Source organism: Terrapene carolina, unplaced genomic scaffold (assembly GCF_002925995.2).
Source record: "Terrapene carolina triunguis isolate 2854851 unplaced genomic scaffold, T_m_triunguis-2.0 Scaffold26, whole genome shotgun sequence".
Lineage (NCBI taxonomy): Eukaryota > Metazoa > Chordata > Testudines > Emydidae > Terrapene > Terrapene triunguis.
In genome coordinates this window covers 1981928-2000090 of record NW_020664377.1, presented here as the reverse complement: position 1 = coordinate 2000090, position 18163 = coordinate 1981928, and the positions used below count along the sequence as shown (strand labels likewise).

The window sequence follows — 18163 nt, the reverse complement described above, 5'->3', positions numbered from 1 at the left end:
CAAAGCAGTTGCAATCCCTCCCAGTTTGGTATCATCTGCATCCAGTTCTGGTGTCCACATTTTAAAAAGGATGTTGAAAATTGGAGAAAATGCCTTAAGCTAAACAACTTGAGCCCTTTGTTTTTCAGTGTATCTAAAAAAGAACAAGTGTTGACTTGATTACAGTGTATAAATTCCTTCACAGGGAGAAAATACTGAGTACTGAACAGGCTCTTAAATCTAGTGGAGAAAGGTATAACAAAACAATATCTGGAAGCTGAAGCGAGATAAAAAATAGTGCCTAATTTCTAAATTTAATTGACCAGTGAGGGTAGATAGTCATCAGCCACTGCAATAAACTACCAAGGGAAGTGCTGACATCTCTTGGTAACTTCAAATCAAGACTGAATGCCTTTTTGGAAGGTATGTTTTAGCCAAACACAAATTATGCTTTAGTCAAACAAGTTATTGGGCTCAATACAAGGGTATCTGGGTGAAATTTAACAGCCTGTGATATACAGGAAGTCAGATTAGATCATCTAATGGTCCCTTCTGGCCTTAAACTTCAAGAATCTTGCTCTACAATCACATCATCAAACCCAAGAGCTAGGTTTCAAAATCTCTTGGACTGAGAAGATGACATCCATTGTTCTAGTCAGACAAAAGAATAACTCTTGAAGCATTCTGGCATTATGTGGAGCAGAGTCAAAAGAGATCTAAGTGAGTCTTTCCAGTTCTCCTTTAAATAAATTCTGAACACGAGTAAGACAAATCCCTGAGAGAAAGCTACAGAAAAGTGTAGGTGACATTAGATGTCTGCTTTACTGAAGACCTTAAGATGACCAAAAGCCTGCAGACAACAGGTAAAATAAACGGCAAAAGACAGAATGAAGTACCTTAAGTGCCAAATGAAATAGGTGAGTGGCTATTGCTAGCCTGGAAAAAAGACTTCTTTAAAATTTGTCCATGCTTTTGGTTAAGGAAATTAGTCAAGTAAACGTAAATAAAGGTTCTGAAACCCCAGACTATCTTGGAATAGAACAGGGGTGGCCAACCTGCACCTAAGAAGGAGCCAGGGCATGGCAGGTTCAGGGAAGGGGGCAGGAAGGAACGAGGGCCTCGGGGGAAGGGGTGAAGTAGGAGCAGGGCCTGTGGCAGAGTCAGGGGTTAAGCAATGAGCACCCCCCTCCCCCCAGCACATTGGAAAGTTGGCGCCTATAGCTCCAGCCCTGGAGTTAGTGCCTATGCAAGGAGCCACATATTAACTTCTGAAGAGCCACATGCAGCTCTGGAGCCACAGGTTAGCCACCCCTGGAATAGAACATACATACTGTGAGACAGATTGACACTTAGGTTCCAATCCTGGAAACACTTGTGAATAGTCCCAATGAGTTTAAGGGAATGACTCATGTGCTTAAAATTACATACATGGGTAAGTGCTGTAGGATTGAGGTCTTAAATAAGCACTACAGCAATCAATGGTTCAGGTGCTTTGGTACCCCACATGATATAAATGAGGAGACAGAATGAGATGCCCCTACGAGCTAATCTCTGGTAGACATCTAGATTAGAGGACATCTTTCCTCAATAGAGTCTGAATCGCTTGATATTAAACTGATGGAAATCTGCCCCCAAAAAACTTCAGGGTATTTAGCAGATTCGCAAACTTCCAGCTAAAAAGACAATAATAACTGATACACTAAGACTAATTTAGTTATCTGTAGAACTGTAGCATGTATGGGCCATAATCGTGTATCAGGACCCGATTGTACTAGGCACTGTACAAACAGAACAAAAAGATAGATCGCAAACTCTTCAAGGCAAGGACTAAGCAAATCTCAGTAGACTACAGTGCATGGTCATATAGGAATATGGAGATATGCATTTACCAGGTCCACAGAAGTCCCCTTGAGACAGATGTTACCACTGAATCTATAGTCTCCATCTGGAATTTCGTTTTCTTCATCTGCTTGAGATCTAGAATGGCTGACCCTGTTCGCTTCTGGGCAATGAAGAAAATGGAGCACAGTCCTAAGAATTTTTTTCTAAGGGAACAGTTTCTATTGATCCTATGTCCAGGAGATGAAGAAGTTACTCACCTGATGCAGTAATGATAGTTCTTTGAAATGTGTCCCCCTATGGGTGCTCCACTGTAGGTGTGTCTGTGTCCCTGAGCAGCTGATCAGAGAACTTTGGTAGCAGCGTCAGTTCAGCCAGCACATGCGCTGCTTCCCACCTGCCATGGGGCTAGTTAGCATGCATAGGCGAACCCTCCCCTCAGTTCCTTCTCTACTACAGAGTCAAGTCAACTACTAGAACTGCGAAGTAGAGGGGAGGATGATGGGTCGTGGAGTACCCAGAGACACGCATCTCGTAGAACCATCATTAAAGCACAAGGTGAGTAACTTTGTATTCAAGTAGTATCCCGATGGGAACTCCACTGTAAGTGACTCCTGAGCAGTGCCCACCACTAGAAGCTGGGACTTCGGAGTTGAGTTTGATATGGATGATAGAGCTGTGGGGCACCAAATTTGGTGTCTGGAGCTGAATCCTCCAGGATGGCATAATGTTCTTTCAAGGTGTGTGCAGATGCCCACGTAGCTACTCTGCAGTTTTCTGATATAGGGATAAAGCGATGGACGAGGAGACTGACCTCGTAGAGTACTTGCGTACTGAAGATGTGTTGTTACTCTGTTACAGTTGTGTAATGTTTAATACAGCTTGAGACCCACTTAGAGAGTCCTTGAGCTGAAATCGCTGTACCTTTTGGCTCATCTGTAACGGAGAGGAAGAGTCAGATTTTCTGAAAACTCTTGTCTGTCCAATAGAAAGCCAAGGCTCTCCTCATGTCAAGCGAATGGAAGATGGCTTCCCTGTTATCCTGATGAGGTTTGGAATAAAAGGCTGGAAGCTGAATAAGCTGATTCATGCGGAAGTCACCTTGGGAGTGAACTCTGGATATGGTCTGAGCGTGACTGTCAGAGAAGAACACAGTGAAAGGGGCATGCGCCATCAGAGCCGTTATCTCCCCTATTCTTCTTGCAGAGTTGATGGCGATCAGAAACACCGTCTTCATGGAAAGGTGAGTCAATGAACAAATGGCCATAGGTTCCAATGGCAATCTAGTCAGTCCTTCTAGCACTAGGTTGAGATCCCATTGAGGATTGGGAAGTCTGGGTTGTGGGAAGAGGTTTGCCTTTGAGAAACCTCTTTGTAGTCAGATGGGAGAAGATTGAGTATCCTTCTACCTGCTGGTGGAAAGTTGCAATTGCTACTAGATGAACCTTTTGCAAACTAATAGAGAGAGTCCAGATTTCTTGAGAGTCAACAGGTAGTCCAGGACTACTGGTAAGGTGCCTGTATTTGGAGTCACACCTTTGGACTGGCATCAGATCAGAAATCTCTTCTATTTTTGTAGATGGGTATAATGAGCAGCTCCTTTCCTCCTGTGCCTCCTCTGAGCAAGATGTCTATGTGCTGGAACCATGAAGGAGTCATGCTTTGAGCCGCAGAATCCACAGGATGGAAGGTCTGTCTGATGTTCTGCGATAGGAAGTAAGGTATGATTGAAATGTGGCAGTAAGCATCTTGGAGGTCGAGGGCCAAGAACCAATCTCCTTTTTCTAACGTTGGAATGATCTTTGATAACGTGACCATCCTGAACTTCTGAGCCTTGATAAATTTGTTGAGGGCTCAGAATTCCAGTATTGGTCTCCAACTCCCTTTTTTCTTCAGTATCAGGAAGTAACAAGAATAGAAACCCTCCACCTCTTAGATGTATGGGCACTGGCTCACTGAAGAGGGACAGTGAAGGGTATTTGAAAGGGGGGAGGGAGAAGAAATGGATGGAGTATACATCCCAGATGATCTCCAGCACCAATTGGTCAGAGGTTATCCATTCCCAGGTGCTGCAGAATGGAGGGAGATGTTCCCCGAAGGGATGAGTGGAATTTTCCAGAGTGATGCAGCGGTGAGAAGAGTGTTCTATAAACACCTCAACCAACCTGTCAAAACTGTCTTTTCAAGGTGGAGGGTTGAGGGGAAGTTTGCTGAGATCCTGATGTCTTCCGTCTAGGGAACCTGGGGCTTCTTCCTTTCGGGTTCATATGATCTCTGTGAATATTGAGATGAATATTGTGATGAGCAGAGCTTGAATGGAGGCTGATGACTACATTTTCTTTTGTATCCAGGAGTATAGATCCTGAGGGATCGAAGGGTGGCCCTGGAATCTTTTAATGTGTGAAGGGAGGCATGGGTCATCTCTGCAAATAGCTTCGTCCCTTCAAAAGGATGGTCCTCCACAGTTAATTGGACCTCCTTTGGGAAGCCAGATAGATGAAGCCATGAAGACTGTCTCACCACAATAGCAGTAGAGATCAAACTAAGCTTGGCATAGTTTTGATAGTCATATTTAGCCAACAAGGCATGACAGTTCGCTACTAGGAACTGGAGGGTGGCCGAGGAATTCCTGCAAAAAAGGTCCAGGCGCTTCCAGTTACCGTCATAAGGGGTGGACTTAAACTGGTGTTGGTGTCCCTTAGAAATAACCGCATCCACAATGATCGAATTAGGAGGTGGGTGTGAAAACAAATTCCTGTGTCTTTCGCTGGCACATAATATTTCTTGCCCGCCCACTTGCAAGTTGGTGGGACAGATGCGGGAGTCTGCCATATTATCTGGGCAGGGTCCAATAGAGGCTCATTAATAGGGAGGGCCACTCTGGAAGACGTAGAAAAATGTAAAATGTCCACCAGCTTCTGGTGCGACTCAGTCACCCCTTGCAGAGGTATTTGTAGTGCTCCTGCCACCCTCTGTGCCAAGTCTTGGAGTAGTTTAAAGTTATCAGCCCTGGATGGCAGAGGGGGCATCACCATCTCACATCAGATGACAACAACGAGAAGTGGGCTTGAGAAATGATTTCCTCCTCAACTTGGGCCTCCAGTTCCTCCCTTGCCTGCTCAGGGGGTTCAGAGGCCCTTGAAGCAGCAGCTGAAGGAGGGTACTTCCTTGGCTACTGGTATGCCACAGCAGAGATGGAGGCCTGTTACCTTTGGACCTGCTAAGGATCCCAGTACAGCCACATTGATGGGAAGGGGCCCAGTGGTTAGTACCACAGCTGCCCAAAACCAGGGAGGCTGTGGGTCTGAGGGGCAGTATGCCTGATGGCAGGTAAGAAGAGTGGAGGGAAGCCAGGTCCTCTTGCTCACTTTCTGACTCCTACAACGAAAAGGGTGGTGTGCGGTAGGAAGTCATTGATGAAACAAGGGCTCTGGGTGAACTCGGTACCGGGGCCCCGGTACTGAGCAGAGGAGAGTCTGGTGCTTCAGAAACTGAAAGATCCGTTGTGCATTGGAAATCTGTGCGGAGGGTGTCAGTGCTGAGAGACTTGTACCGACTGAGTCGAAGACGTGGACCTGACAGCAGTGTCCATCTGTGCCTGGCGTATCACCGGCAGTACCAATCTTGATGTCTGTACCAATGGAGCCTTCTGTAGGGTGGAACTATGTTTCTCATGCCTCCGTGGTACCAGTGCTTCTTTGCCTGCTCCCATTGGGTCTTTCTTTATGCAGCCTGACTTGCTCTGTCCATTTGGTACTGCCCGTGCCCTGGGTACCAGATTTAGACAGCTTCAGTGCTGTTGGTACTGCTGATAACGACTGAGCCGGAGATCACTTATGGCTTGGTCGGGACTTGCTATGGGGACTCACAGACCTTTTCTTAAAAGCCTTATGTGAGTGGCTCACGGGCGTCTGCCTGGGCTCACCTCCCTTCAAAGTAGACGGTTGCAGACGTTGGGACTCTGGACACTGAAGGGCTGACTCCATGAGTAGGCATTAGAGCCTCAATTCTCTCTCTTTCCTGGATCTGGGCTTCAGTTGTTGACACAAGCCACACTTCTGTGGAAAGTTTCTCTCTCACAGGCAGAGAACGCACAGCGATTGTCCATTGGTCACTAGTATAGATTCCTTACAACTAAAGGACTTTTTGAAGCCTGGAGAGAGCCAGGCATACCCTTGTCGCAAGGTGGTTCCCTTCCCCCCCACAGGGGCTGGCGGAAGGCAAAGTCCTTTTCTCCTCCTCCTCTTTTTTTTTTTAAGGCAACAGCCAAAATAAAATGTAAACGAAGTAAAGAAAAAAGGCTTCAAGAGAAGCTACAGATTAGCAATTTTAAGAGAGTTAATGATCTGCGGATAGACAACTATAGTTCCATCTCTAGCCAGGGCAGTTGAGAAGGAACTGAGGAGGGTTTGCCCACGCACGTGTGGGCTAAAGGGACACTACTACCAAAGTTCTCGAATCAGCAGCATCGGGACTCAGACACACCTACAGTGGAGCACCGATACAGACACTACTCAAAGAAGAAGCAAGATTCTGTTTAACACTGGCTTACGTTTGAGGGGGTTGCTCAAGACGGGGGATTGGATTAAGAAGGGATGACGTGGGGCCTTTTGTTGCTTTTTCCTGGAACTGAGGGTCCTGTGGCACCTTTGAGACTAACAGAAGTATTGGGAGCATAAGCTTTCGTGGGTAAGAACCTCACTTCTTCAGATTCTTCAGATGACTTGCATCTGAAGAAGTGAGGTTCTTACCCACGAAAGCTTATGCTCCCAATACGTCTGTTAGTCTCAAAGGTGGCACAGGACCCTCTGTTGCTTTTTACAGATTCAGACTAACACGGCTACCCCTCTGATACTAGTTCCAGGAAGTATCTGCTACCTCTCTCACCCACTTGTCTGTGGTCGATCAAGGCCATTCTCTGAGAAGTGGAAAATTCTGACACCTAGATTCAGGTCTGGGTGGAGGCACATTTGTTTGTTCTCATAGTGGACTCAGAAGAAGTAGATCCACTTCTGGATTTTCCACCCCCATGCAGGGTTTCTGCCCTGATATACTCGTTGTCTTTTGTTTGATTCCTTTGTGAGGCGGATGGACAAAAGCAGCATTTTTGTCTGTTGCTGGGTTTTGTCGTCCCTCAGACTACTGGGTGGGGAGGGGCGAAAGTGTTTTGGTTTGGCTGTGCCTTTTGCCACTAGTTTTTCCCAAAAAGGAGAGAGCCTGGGAATTTAGATGAGCACATAATTTGTTTAGAGTGAGCATCAACCTTCCAGGGACAAAGCCAGATGTGACAGCTGGCTGCTGAGGTGGATACCATGGCCCTGACTGAAAATCTCATTGTATCCATTGAGGCATTTGCCACAAAGGCTGTTGCTAGTGAAAATTTGCTTATGTGTAGACCAAAAGTCAGGATGGTCTGTCTTTCATGGCCTTAAGGTCAATCAGCTAAAACGTTGTAACTCTTGGAAAACATGTAGCCGCTAGGGATGCTCTAAGGGTGGCTGATGAAGCCCCTTCTGCAGGTGGCTTTCATCTTTCTATTAGCTGGATTTTTGGTAAAGAAATCTCCTTCAGATGAGATTACCATATCTTTGCTAGAGATGCCACCTTGGCATCAATCTTTGGTATGTCTGTAATATTTTTTGGCTATTGCAACTTGTAATACCTAAGTACATGCCTGCTTATGCATTTACCCTTATCAGGGGTTTTCCACTCCTCTCTGATCACATCCTCAAAAAATGGATGTTTCAGGTAAGGATTTAGAAAGCAGGTTATTTACTTTTAGGCTTGTCCCTCTGCCTGCTCAGGTTGGATCTCAATTGTGGATGCAACCTTTTGTACATGGCTTCAAACACTGGGGAGGAGGGGGGGGAGAAAGACCCTTTGTTGCATTTTTTCCTCTATCCTGCTCAGAGCATGAATCTGAGAGGTCCCCTTCCTCAGTAGTGGAGCAGCTGTCTGAGTTAGAGAATGAATCTCTCTTAGGGTTTTTTTTTTTTTTTTTTAACCTTTTCTTTTCCTTTTTTTTTCTTTTTTGTTTTTTTTACTTTTTTTGCCCGCTTTGTAAGTGCTGCCACTTTTCTGTTGCAAGCTTTTTATGCAGTGCCTTAAGCTCTCTAGATACGTCTTCCTCAGTGTCCTCCCCTTTGGAGTCCCACTCCCTCTGCCAAGGGGATGGGATTTCATTGCTGGAGTTCTCCAATTCAAACTGAGAAGAAGAGGAACAGAGAACTTATACCTCATTTTAGGTCCAGGGGGAGTGGAAATCTGTAGATCCTTAAGGGTTTTTCCTTCCGGTCCTGTTCTGCCCCAGGATTTACCCCCTGGGCTGGCCAGATAAAGTTCTCCTCAACCTTGGAATCGCTCCCTCTCTCTGTTGCCAGATCAGGCTTTTCTATGCTGGAATTGCAGCTTCTTGGGGCAGAAGGACCTAACGTGCCTGTCCAATTCAGAGTCCCATGCCCTAGCAGTGCAAAGGTTGGTTGGCTGAGAAAAAGCAGGGCATAACTGACCCTCCAAAGAGCCCGTAAAAGCTGTCTCACAAATAGCACATTGCTTGGATTTAGCTTGGTAACTCTGCCATGCAGGGGCACTGGGCACCGGGGGGGCACTAGAGTGCTGTCTCTAGGTGGTTGACACCATCTCACTGATAAATAGCTGATCTAGGAAAGGGAGAAAATAGAAACCCTGTTCCTAATACACAAAAAAACCAGATACAATAATAAACTGACAAAGAAAAGTCAGGAGCAAAGTGAACCTCCACATGACTGCTGAAGTGGAGGCAGACATTCTGGCAGCACACAGAAGGCCAGAAAAGCAGGCATGGCTAGCACTGGCTGTGCTACAGCTTTGAAATGCCTCCAGAAACTGCAGACCGGAGGGGAATATCCCGTATCTATCTGAATTGTGGGAGACACTGGGCTACAGAAAAGAGCCTACTATTTGTGACTCCTTATTTCACAGAACAGAAGCCTGTGCTTTTGATTCTGAAAGTCCTGGCTTCAGACTCTGGCTGACATCCCATAGTGGGGTGCCATATATAGCAGTTCTCAAAACTAAGAGCAGGAGACCACTAAGTGAAGAACTGTAAGTGGTTCTGGAGAACTGCACTCAGTACCCGGTAGCGGAATTCGGAATCAGAGGACATTCCCACATTAATGACAGGGACACACAAAATGTGTCTGCACTGATTTCCAGAAAGACCTACAACCACTACCTCCACATTCCCCACCCCTTAAAAAAAAACAAACAAACGTCAAATCTGCTTTCTGCAAAGGAAGACAACAGAATGGTTAAAACAGCTGGGTTGCTAAGGAAGAGGGGAAGTAGTAGGCTCAAAAATCCAAGCAGCAGATCCGTCTACTTACATTACAAAGGAACTTGGAGCTGCCCCATTTTGCAGAATAGATTACACTTGAACAGAAAAAATGACTGTGGGAGACAGGGGATAGTGCATCATTATTTATTACAACAGTGCAATAAATAATGCAGATGCAGAAGTTTTCATTCAGCTTTTAATATAAAAACAGCTGCTGGGTCTAAGTGCATAGCTGATACATCAAATCCACCTGTGGAGACTATAAAAGGGGACGAAACAAGGATTATATAGTAAGATTTGAACTGCCACATGAAGTAAAACTATCAGTGATTAAAACATGCCCAGCTTCATCACAGAGGCTCTATTGCTAAATTTTACACCATTTATCACTTTCTGAAGAATACAAGTTGAAAATTAATAAAGCCTACTTCTGTCACTGCTTTGATACTTACACTCTGTAGTTACTAATCTGATGGAGTGAAGGTTTGTTTTTGGAATTGTAATAACTACAACATTAATTTTACGCATCCAGACTGACCAGATAAAAAAGTAGTAAACTTTTTTCTTTTGAACTACATTGAAATCATGATTTTTGCTGCCTCTAGTGTTGCAGGAGTTTGAATGAAAAACCTGAGGCTCACCTCCATTAAAACCAGAAGAGTTATAAGAAATTATAAACAAATATTTGTTTATAAACAAATCGTGCAGAGTTTGCAGCTTTGATGCGGACACTTGTTCCAAATGAGCATTTAAACAAGTTGCCAAACAAATAAGTAGGTGTTTAGACTGAAAACTGTGTAAATACCTGACTAGATGGTCCAGGAGAGGCAAAAGGTGAAGGACACGGTCCATCTTGCAATGAAAAATGTGCAATAAATACTATAAGCTTTGCAAATGCACCCCTCACTTCAGCACTAGGGCATTCCAAAAGATACTCAGAGAAGCGGTTTGAAACATTAAAAAGGACGTTGTGTGCAAACCAAAAGCGTACATTCTTGCTGTGACGAAGGAGGATGCATAATGCATCATACCTGAAACAGAGAAGATAATATCACAGTTGTAATGTAACATCGGACTTAAAATAATAACTTTAACAGATATTGACAAGATGCAACCCTCATTTTCTATAGCATAAATGTCTTCCATTTGCTGTCCTGCACCACCCATTCCTTTAGAAATTGTACAGAAATCTGCTTTTTCCTCAAACATAGGTCTATTTGATCATCTGTTCATATCTCCACAGAGAATGTGATTACTTATCCTGACTAGAGCTGTCTTAACTGTTTTGTTCACTAAACAGTAAAAAGGAACACACTGTGGTTTTCTTTCATACAAATTATTTCAAATGAAAGTACCGCAATTAGAGTTAAATATTAAGCCAGAAGGCTTCCATTTCCATCTCCAACACATGCCAAAAAGCAATACGTACCCCAACTTCATCAAATTTGCACTCTAATGTAGGCTCCCAAGCTGAGAGTCATCGCAGACTCAATTCCTCTGTGGATCAGGCACAGAGGGGGGGAAGCATAACTGATCAATGGGTTACACAAGCACCAGGTGGGTCAAGACAAATATGAAATGTGTATTTTGGTGATTCACACCATAATTTACAGTTTATCGTAGTTTCGAAGTACAAAATCTGCTTTAAAAAGGTCTTCTGATTGTGTGAATCACATGCAGTTGTACTACCCCCACCCACAGATCAGCAGCAGGTTATGAGAACTTTTTGATCATCAGATTCCTAGTAGACCCTTACTACTTGAGCTACACGAGTAAATGCTAGCTCCTTTCTAGACCAGTCACTGGAGGAGGGTTTAACACCTTCCCAGTGTGTTACACAACTATTTACTAGTCAGAAATCGAGTATTGATGATTCTATTCCCAGCTCTGGAAGAAGAGGGGGGTTTATGGTGGTTAGCGATTGACTAAACCAGTATGGGTTAGCCTTTCTGAAAGACAGTACGGTACAGAGCCTCAGATGGGTTTCTCGTGTTTCAGACCTGGGCTCTTGGTTTTGGCAGTGAAGTTGCATAAACTCTCAGCTAATGTATTTTTTAAAATGGGAGGTGATGCGTTTGTGTCCCAGAGTATTAGATTTCTTGCAAAAGGGATAACAAAGAAAACGGACAATCCAGTGAAAAACTGCCAGAAGTGGTGATTGTAAACTCTTGCAAATCTCTGCACCAGGTCATTTTTCATCAAACCACCATGAGAAATTCAAACAGTGCTCAGAGATTATATTCTGTGTTTTGGTTTTTGCCATTGCAATGGAGATTTTTTTTTACAGAAAATATTGTTAAATCTGAATTCTGTAACACAACCTTTACTATGGTATAGTTTATTCCTGCACAATCATCATATACATCAAAAGGAGGATAGCTCTCACTTCAATTTAGGGCTCAATATCTCCCCTGTACTTTCCCATCCAGATTTAGCTCTCATCTCCACATATACATTTGAAATAGACATGGAATGAATACCTCAAACAGTTTTAATACTATTTTTACACAACTTGAATTTCCTTAAAGGAAACCAAACTCTCAAAACGGTAGAGTCATTGTTAAAGACAAATATACCAATCACTAGCAGGGCCACGGACTATTTTCTTTGTGTGAAATCCTGTGGTGAAGAGAAATCTAGCAGCTAGCTGAATACTAATCATAGTTATTTCTTCTGCTTCAGGCAACAGGTGATCTTGTCCTAAAGAAAAATGAAAAAACTCAAGTGTAGACAAAATAAAACACAAATAATTTTACCTACAATTGGCAAAATGACTAATGTTCTTGTTTGGTAGCATAAACCTGGTCAAAACAGAATCTAACAATGCCCAGAGCCTCTCATTACTGATTAAGGCCTTATCTTTCAAAAGCGAACAGTAATTATGGGTTAACTTGAGATACCTTAAAGAGGCAGTGCTCAGGTTCCACTCTCTGAAAAAAATAGGCTGCTTTCAGGTAATTCTATGTGCCCAACTTGAGATATTAGTCACTTCTGAAAAATTAGACCTAACCTTGAAAATTTGGTTAGGTAACAGCTGAGTGATGGAGTTAATCAACCAAAGCAGCTGCTGCTTATTACTTTTGCCTTTACTAACAAACACTTAAACAAAAGGTAAGTAACTTCAACAAACAAGTAAGACTTCAAGAAACGGATGGCAGGAAAAAAATGGCAATAGTATTATAGAAATGTAATAAATCTGGTATCCGTAAGAATTATTTGAGTTTAGTGATTTTTGAAAAACAATTTAACATAATAGATAAAAAATAACTTAAATCCTTTTTAAAATGAAAATCAGAAAAATTATTCTAATGGTGCAGGTAACCTTAAAGAAAAGCAGTACCCATTAGAAAAAAAGTTGTTTAAAACAAAATGCAATAAATTAACTTTTGCTAGGACTCAAGAATTCTAGACAATGATCATAAAATCTTTCCTGGCAACAGACTAATTTTCTATAAGAACAATATATTATAAGAAGCTTTCAAATACTAACCTGGAGGAGGATTTAAGTAGACACTATTACAAGTAAGCAATTTCTTTATAAACTGGAAATATTCTAGACTGTACTGCATACGGTTATGCATGAATTGCACATTTTGTTTCCGTACACTTCGCTCAATGGCTGATGGCATTTTAATCTGGTGGGGTTTAGTGGTCATAGCTAGTTCTGAAATATATTTTATTAGTTCATTGTCTTTATCCATTGTGTCCATACGTTCATAAAAAAGAATGTAAGCATTCCACCACCTCTTCTGGCGTCTGTAGGACATGCGCTTCATCATATGATCAAACACCTCCCCCATGTACTCTCCACCAAAACATTGATTTTTCATTTCTTCGTCATCATCCATTTTACACTCTGTTACATCTCCATCATCAAATTTATACCATCGATTTTTCTCACCATCTCCACCATTTCTCTGGATAATGTAAGAGTAATAATGTCCACCACTGGCCTGACCACTGTGTACTAGTACACCAACTAGCCTGTATTTAGTGCTCCCAGAGTGCTCGTTTTCTGGCTGTTCATTTTGTATCAACTGATTTTCAGGATTTACATCATCTCCTTCCAATTTAGCTACACCTGCCACTGTATAAGGCTCCATGTCCAGCTCCCGTGGAAATTCAAAATAATCATTGAACTTGATTGCACATTCCCTTTCCCAGTCATAGTCAAATCGTTTTAACTGGATAGCAAGAACTGGAGGCAACTTCTTAATCAACAAGCGTTTCACTGTATCAACCTAAAAAAACATAACCAAACAGTATATTAACAGATACTGATTCTTAAATTTTCATTATCACTCAACACAAAATCTAAGGTCTAATGATGAAAAACCCATTTAATAAATACTGTCAATGTTTATCAATAATATACTGAGAAACTTCAGCATCAATATAATCTTGGCTGCAAAGCAAACAACATAGTGTAAACAGCATTTCAAATTTACTAAAATGAGCATGCAATGGACTTGGAAGTAAAATATCATCCTTAACATCTCATTGAATTATTGCTAACTATTAAAACAGTAGCAGTTCTCTACAGCCTACATTACCATGAGATCATCTGATCTGTTATACATTTCAAACAAATTTCCAAGTTACTTCTGAAAGGTTTGCTTACCAATCCACTTTTCCTTAAGCTGATACACACTTTCAAAAAAATTCACCACTAAAAAACAGGGCTGCAGTAACTTTAGGTATAAGAGAGAAGCAGGTTGGTCATTTGAGATCTGGATTCCTGACAAATTCTAAAGTCTTTTATTTAAATAAATGATTGTTTCTCAGAAATATTCACAGTGAAACTGCCCCACCCAACCACGGACTGATAAATTATCTATGTACTAAAAAATCATCAAATTTAAATATATTATGCTAAAAACAAGCTAAAATTCTGTTAAACCAGTAATAAACTTGCACAAAAATAAATCACAAAAAGGATCATTACCTTTTTGTTGCATTTTTCACAATGATATGCATTTGCACCTTCCAATAAGTCTCCTTTGACATATTGTTCCAAAGAGTCAAGCAGGTTTTGGTGATTTCTAATATCTACATTCAGAGTTGTAAAGGATTCCTCGCACTCGTACCTACAGATATGATGGGAGGGGGAGGGGGGAGAGAGATACAAATGTGTTTGGCAATTTTACATGGTTTGCAAAACACTAGCATAAAAAGTTTTGTTAGACATTTTATTACAACAGTTTGACACTCGAAAATAAGTCACTTTATTATATAAACTTATGTATTTAGAGTCACTGCTTCAACTATCAAAGATGACAGTTGAAATTACTTCCTCTGAAGTGCTAATTCAAAATGGTAGATCGTTATTTTTAAAACAAACAGTCTGATGTGTTCAAAGTACAATAGGTTTGTATTAAGCTTCAACATGAGCTCCTTCCCAAACCACAGCCCTCCACCAGGTGATTGATACTCCCAAAAAAAGGATAAACGGTTTACAAAAATAAGTATTTACCACAGAAAACAACTCCATCCCCTGAAGCTAACAGCCGCCACTTGGAGTGAATCAGTAAAGATGGCATCACAGTAAGCAGACATGAAGAATGACTAAAAGAATATGCTACTGTTTGTGTCGCATTGCAGATTTGAATTGTGGCACTTATTTGAGTGCACTCCAGCTGTGTTCAATGTGTTAGGTGTAGTTGTATTGAACGGTGGCGGGATTAGTTGGAGCAGATTAGCAGATGTGTTACTATGAACCTCTTGCTCAAATTTCAACCACTAGTCCTACCCCGGACACTCATGAGGCATTGCAAATTTCAAAACAATTCAAGTAAGCACATAGATTTTAGAGCACTTAGAAAAATGATCTGTTAAAACAGTTGGTCTCAATCTTAATAGCTGCTCAGTTATAGCAATAGGTACATTTCTTTTTATAAGTAACACATCAGATGATAATTTTTTCTGTATAGAGTGTTTGACAACACAATGTATAGTCAGTTCCACTGGTTTCTTTGTACAGTCACTCAGTTTCTCCTGCTGAGCAGGACTTTGGCACAACAACAGAACAGAAAAATATTTGAGAGAGAGGAAAATGAAACTGTAAAACCACAAAATTGGTAGGGGCATTCAGAGGCAGGTATAGTACCTGAAACTACTTTTAGCTCATGTGTCTGAAAGTGCATACACAGGCTAAGAAGAATTGGATTTTTATTGGTAAATGTCGGTAAACGTCTATTTCACTGTGCACACACAAACAGATGAAAAATAATTCCACCAATAAGCAGCAAACTGGACAGATAGGCAAAGAAAGAAAAATGCTGCTTGAGAACTTAAGGTATGATTTAAAGATATTTACTTTGTATATTTTGATGTGATGTTAACAATTTGTGTTTTAACTGATATAAAATTTTAACTTTTTGAATCACATCTACTGTTACTAAATTATTGCCTGACCCTCCACCATAATTTCACAACTGTGAAAATTTTAATAGATAAAAATAAAAATATTAAGAACATACATTGATATCTGTCAAAACTATAAAAAATTAAATAGAAATTCTGTCAAGCCTATGCATACATTTAAAGTTGATATCCCTTTAATTATAGGTAAGAAACAATGTAAGAAAAATTACATATAACTGTCTCTTGCTAAGTTAAGGGTAAAAAAAATTTAAAATCCCCCTTTTTAGTAAGAATAGAACTGTGATCATTTAATTAGTGAGCTGCAAAGCTTTAAATCACTTGTACAATCCTACAGGCTCAGTACTGTAAACACACTATTAGGTGAGATGTTTACTACTTTGAATAGTCTCATTTATTTTAACCGTTCTACAGCAGTGAATACCCTGGCTAGCAGCAGTTTTGCTTGATTGAGTCCTAAAAGCAGCAAAAATGTGTCTCTCTTTAAACATGTCAGACCTGTGTTTTAACAAAATCTGAGACAATTATGAGACCCTGAGGAAAGCGAGCAGCAGACTCCTGTTTCCTCTTCCAGAGAGGGAGTGTGATGTTGTACCTACCATAAATCCAGGGTGAAAGCTGTTCTATTCACACACAATCTTTTTGGAATGAAATTCTTAATGTTTAGTCTCAAATCAAAGCTTCAAGAAAATGTCAAAAAAAGGGATCTATTTTTGAGTTATATAAGCATGAAAAACGATGCATTCCAATGATCCAAATATTAATGTATATAAGCAGCAAATGAGAATGAAGAGCCTACATACTGCATGGCCGCTCAGTTGGACAGCAAAACAAAAAATTATTGAATCTTATTCATATGAGAGAGATGGCAGGGAAGTAAAAGTTCCAAATTCATGAGTGTTGTACAGCTGACGTCACTGAATGTTTTGAAGGAATGGATTCAAAATAATAGTAATTTTATCATAGAGGAGAGTATACAACTGCTTACAAATTAAAGAAAAAGATTCTTTACATTTATGTGGAACAGGCAGAACCCTTTTGATCTATTCACAGTTTCCTTTCATTTGATAAATACCAATAAGGTCAGCTACTGTCCAAAGTATGTCCTAATTGGTTGTCTCCATACACTGCTGCTTCATTCCTATGATTGTAATTTGAAGGTCACATCGGAACACATTAAGTCAAAGCCATGTCAGAAAGTGTACCTTTCATAAATATGTTTAAGTTACAATTATTTTTTATTTAAAATAATGTATTACTACTATAATATTTGATTTAATTTGCAACTTTTTTATTTAATAGAAAAAGCTTGGTGCTTGAACTGAACAGAAATAAACTTGCAATTTGGTCAGCTGGGTCTTCACCATGTTGTTCCAGGGCGAACACAGCAGTAGGACATGTTTTAGGACTTTGTGAAGTGCATTTGGCCCTCAAGGCAGCCCTGTTCTAGTGCAAATGGTTTGTGTTTATACACACACACTGGTATTTAGGAATTTCTGAACACAGTTGATAGTGGGAGCAATAAGATCAACAGAAACACTAATGCACTGTACATAATGTTAAGACTTTGCCCAGACAAGATAGCAAATTCTGTTAAAGGCAAAATATATCCTCAATATTAATGTTTTTTTTCCAATTTATCCTTCTTCTAACAGGAAGACTTTTATAACACAGTTTATTTGCTTTACAACACTTTAGTAACCATTTTCTCACATAAATGTAGACTGTTTTAGTGTGAAAAAGGTGAAACGAAACACTTACCTATGTGGGCATCCTTGACAAATCTTCTGATCAGCGAAGGACCCTCCCAAAACCTTACTTAACATGGCTGGATGCCCCAAAGCTTTTAAAGCTTCATCTAGACTATCCACCAAGGAATTAAAAAATTCTAAAGCATCATGTTGTTCACGGAGATTAACAGGTTCACCCCAAAGTCTAAAAGGAAAAAAAATAATAAATGTTTTGGGGGTATTTTTGGAGGAGAGAAAAATACACTGAAATAATAACTCTATTCACTTTTACTGAGCATAGTTAACTGATTGCTTATGGTGTTGTGAATCAACTGGTACAAAAACTAAACATTCCCTTTCACACATAAACGAATATCTGGCTGTGAAGTCTCAAAAATTGCTAGAGTCCAAAGATGTCGCTGTTGCTTCTGCTCAATTCTGCTTACTTTTCCACCATTCTAACTAGCACATATAAAGCCACATAAATTTTAAAATTTATACAAACTGCTTATGTCTATTACTTTTTTCATATAACTGACTTCTATTATATTTTAATAGTCTCAGTGAACGGAAATCAATATTAAAAACCATTTTTCTATTTACCTGAATTGTTTCCAAAACCCTCTTGGTACATAGTACTGTAGTCTGGAAGCTGCTAAATGACCAAAGATGACTTGGAGATGTCTCAGAACTCCAATATTGTATTCTTTTCTATCTTCTGTTTTACTTAATGCTGGTTTATCTTCATACTGATGTGGATAACCAAACACATCATCCCGAGGATCAACATTGCTCTATCAATCAAAAACACAGTCATGTAATCTTCATGAACATAATGAATATAAGCAGAATATAGGAGAACTAAAACTAGCAACAAGGTAACCATCTACAGTATGGTGCTCTCTAAGTTTACAGAACG

At 40.6% G+C, this 18163-nt stretch overlaps 1 protein-coding gene across 2 annotated transcripts in view; it reads right to left on the bottom strand.

The window, feature by feature from the left end:
• The window catches only part of LOC113406342 (probable ubiquitin carboxyl-terminal hydrolase FAF-X), a 183448-nt gene that overhangs the window by 28025 nt on the left and 137260 nt on the right, over positions 1-18163 (bottom strand). For both annotated transcript variants that reach the window (XM_026650666.1, XM_026650667.1), the window contains 6 exons: positions 17848-18038; positions 17276-17449; positions 14079-14220; positions 12624-13374; positions 11710-11833; positions 9939-10164 (listed from right to left, as the gene is read on the bottom strand). In XM_026650666.1, coding sequence (XP_026506451.1) covers positions 9939-10164; positions 11710-11833; positions 12624-13374; positions 14079-14220; positions 17276-17449; positions 17848-18038 — 1608 coding nt within the window. The remainder of the gene's footprint in view (positions 1-9938; positions 10165-11709; positions 11834-12623; positions 13375-14078; positions 14221-17275; positions 17450-17847; positions 18039-18163) is intronic.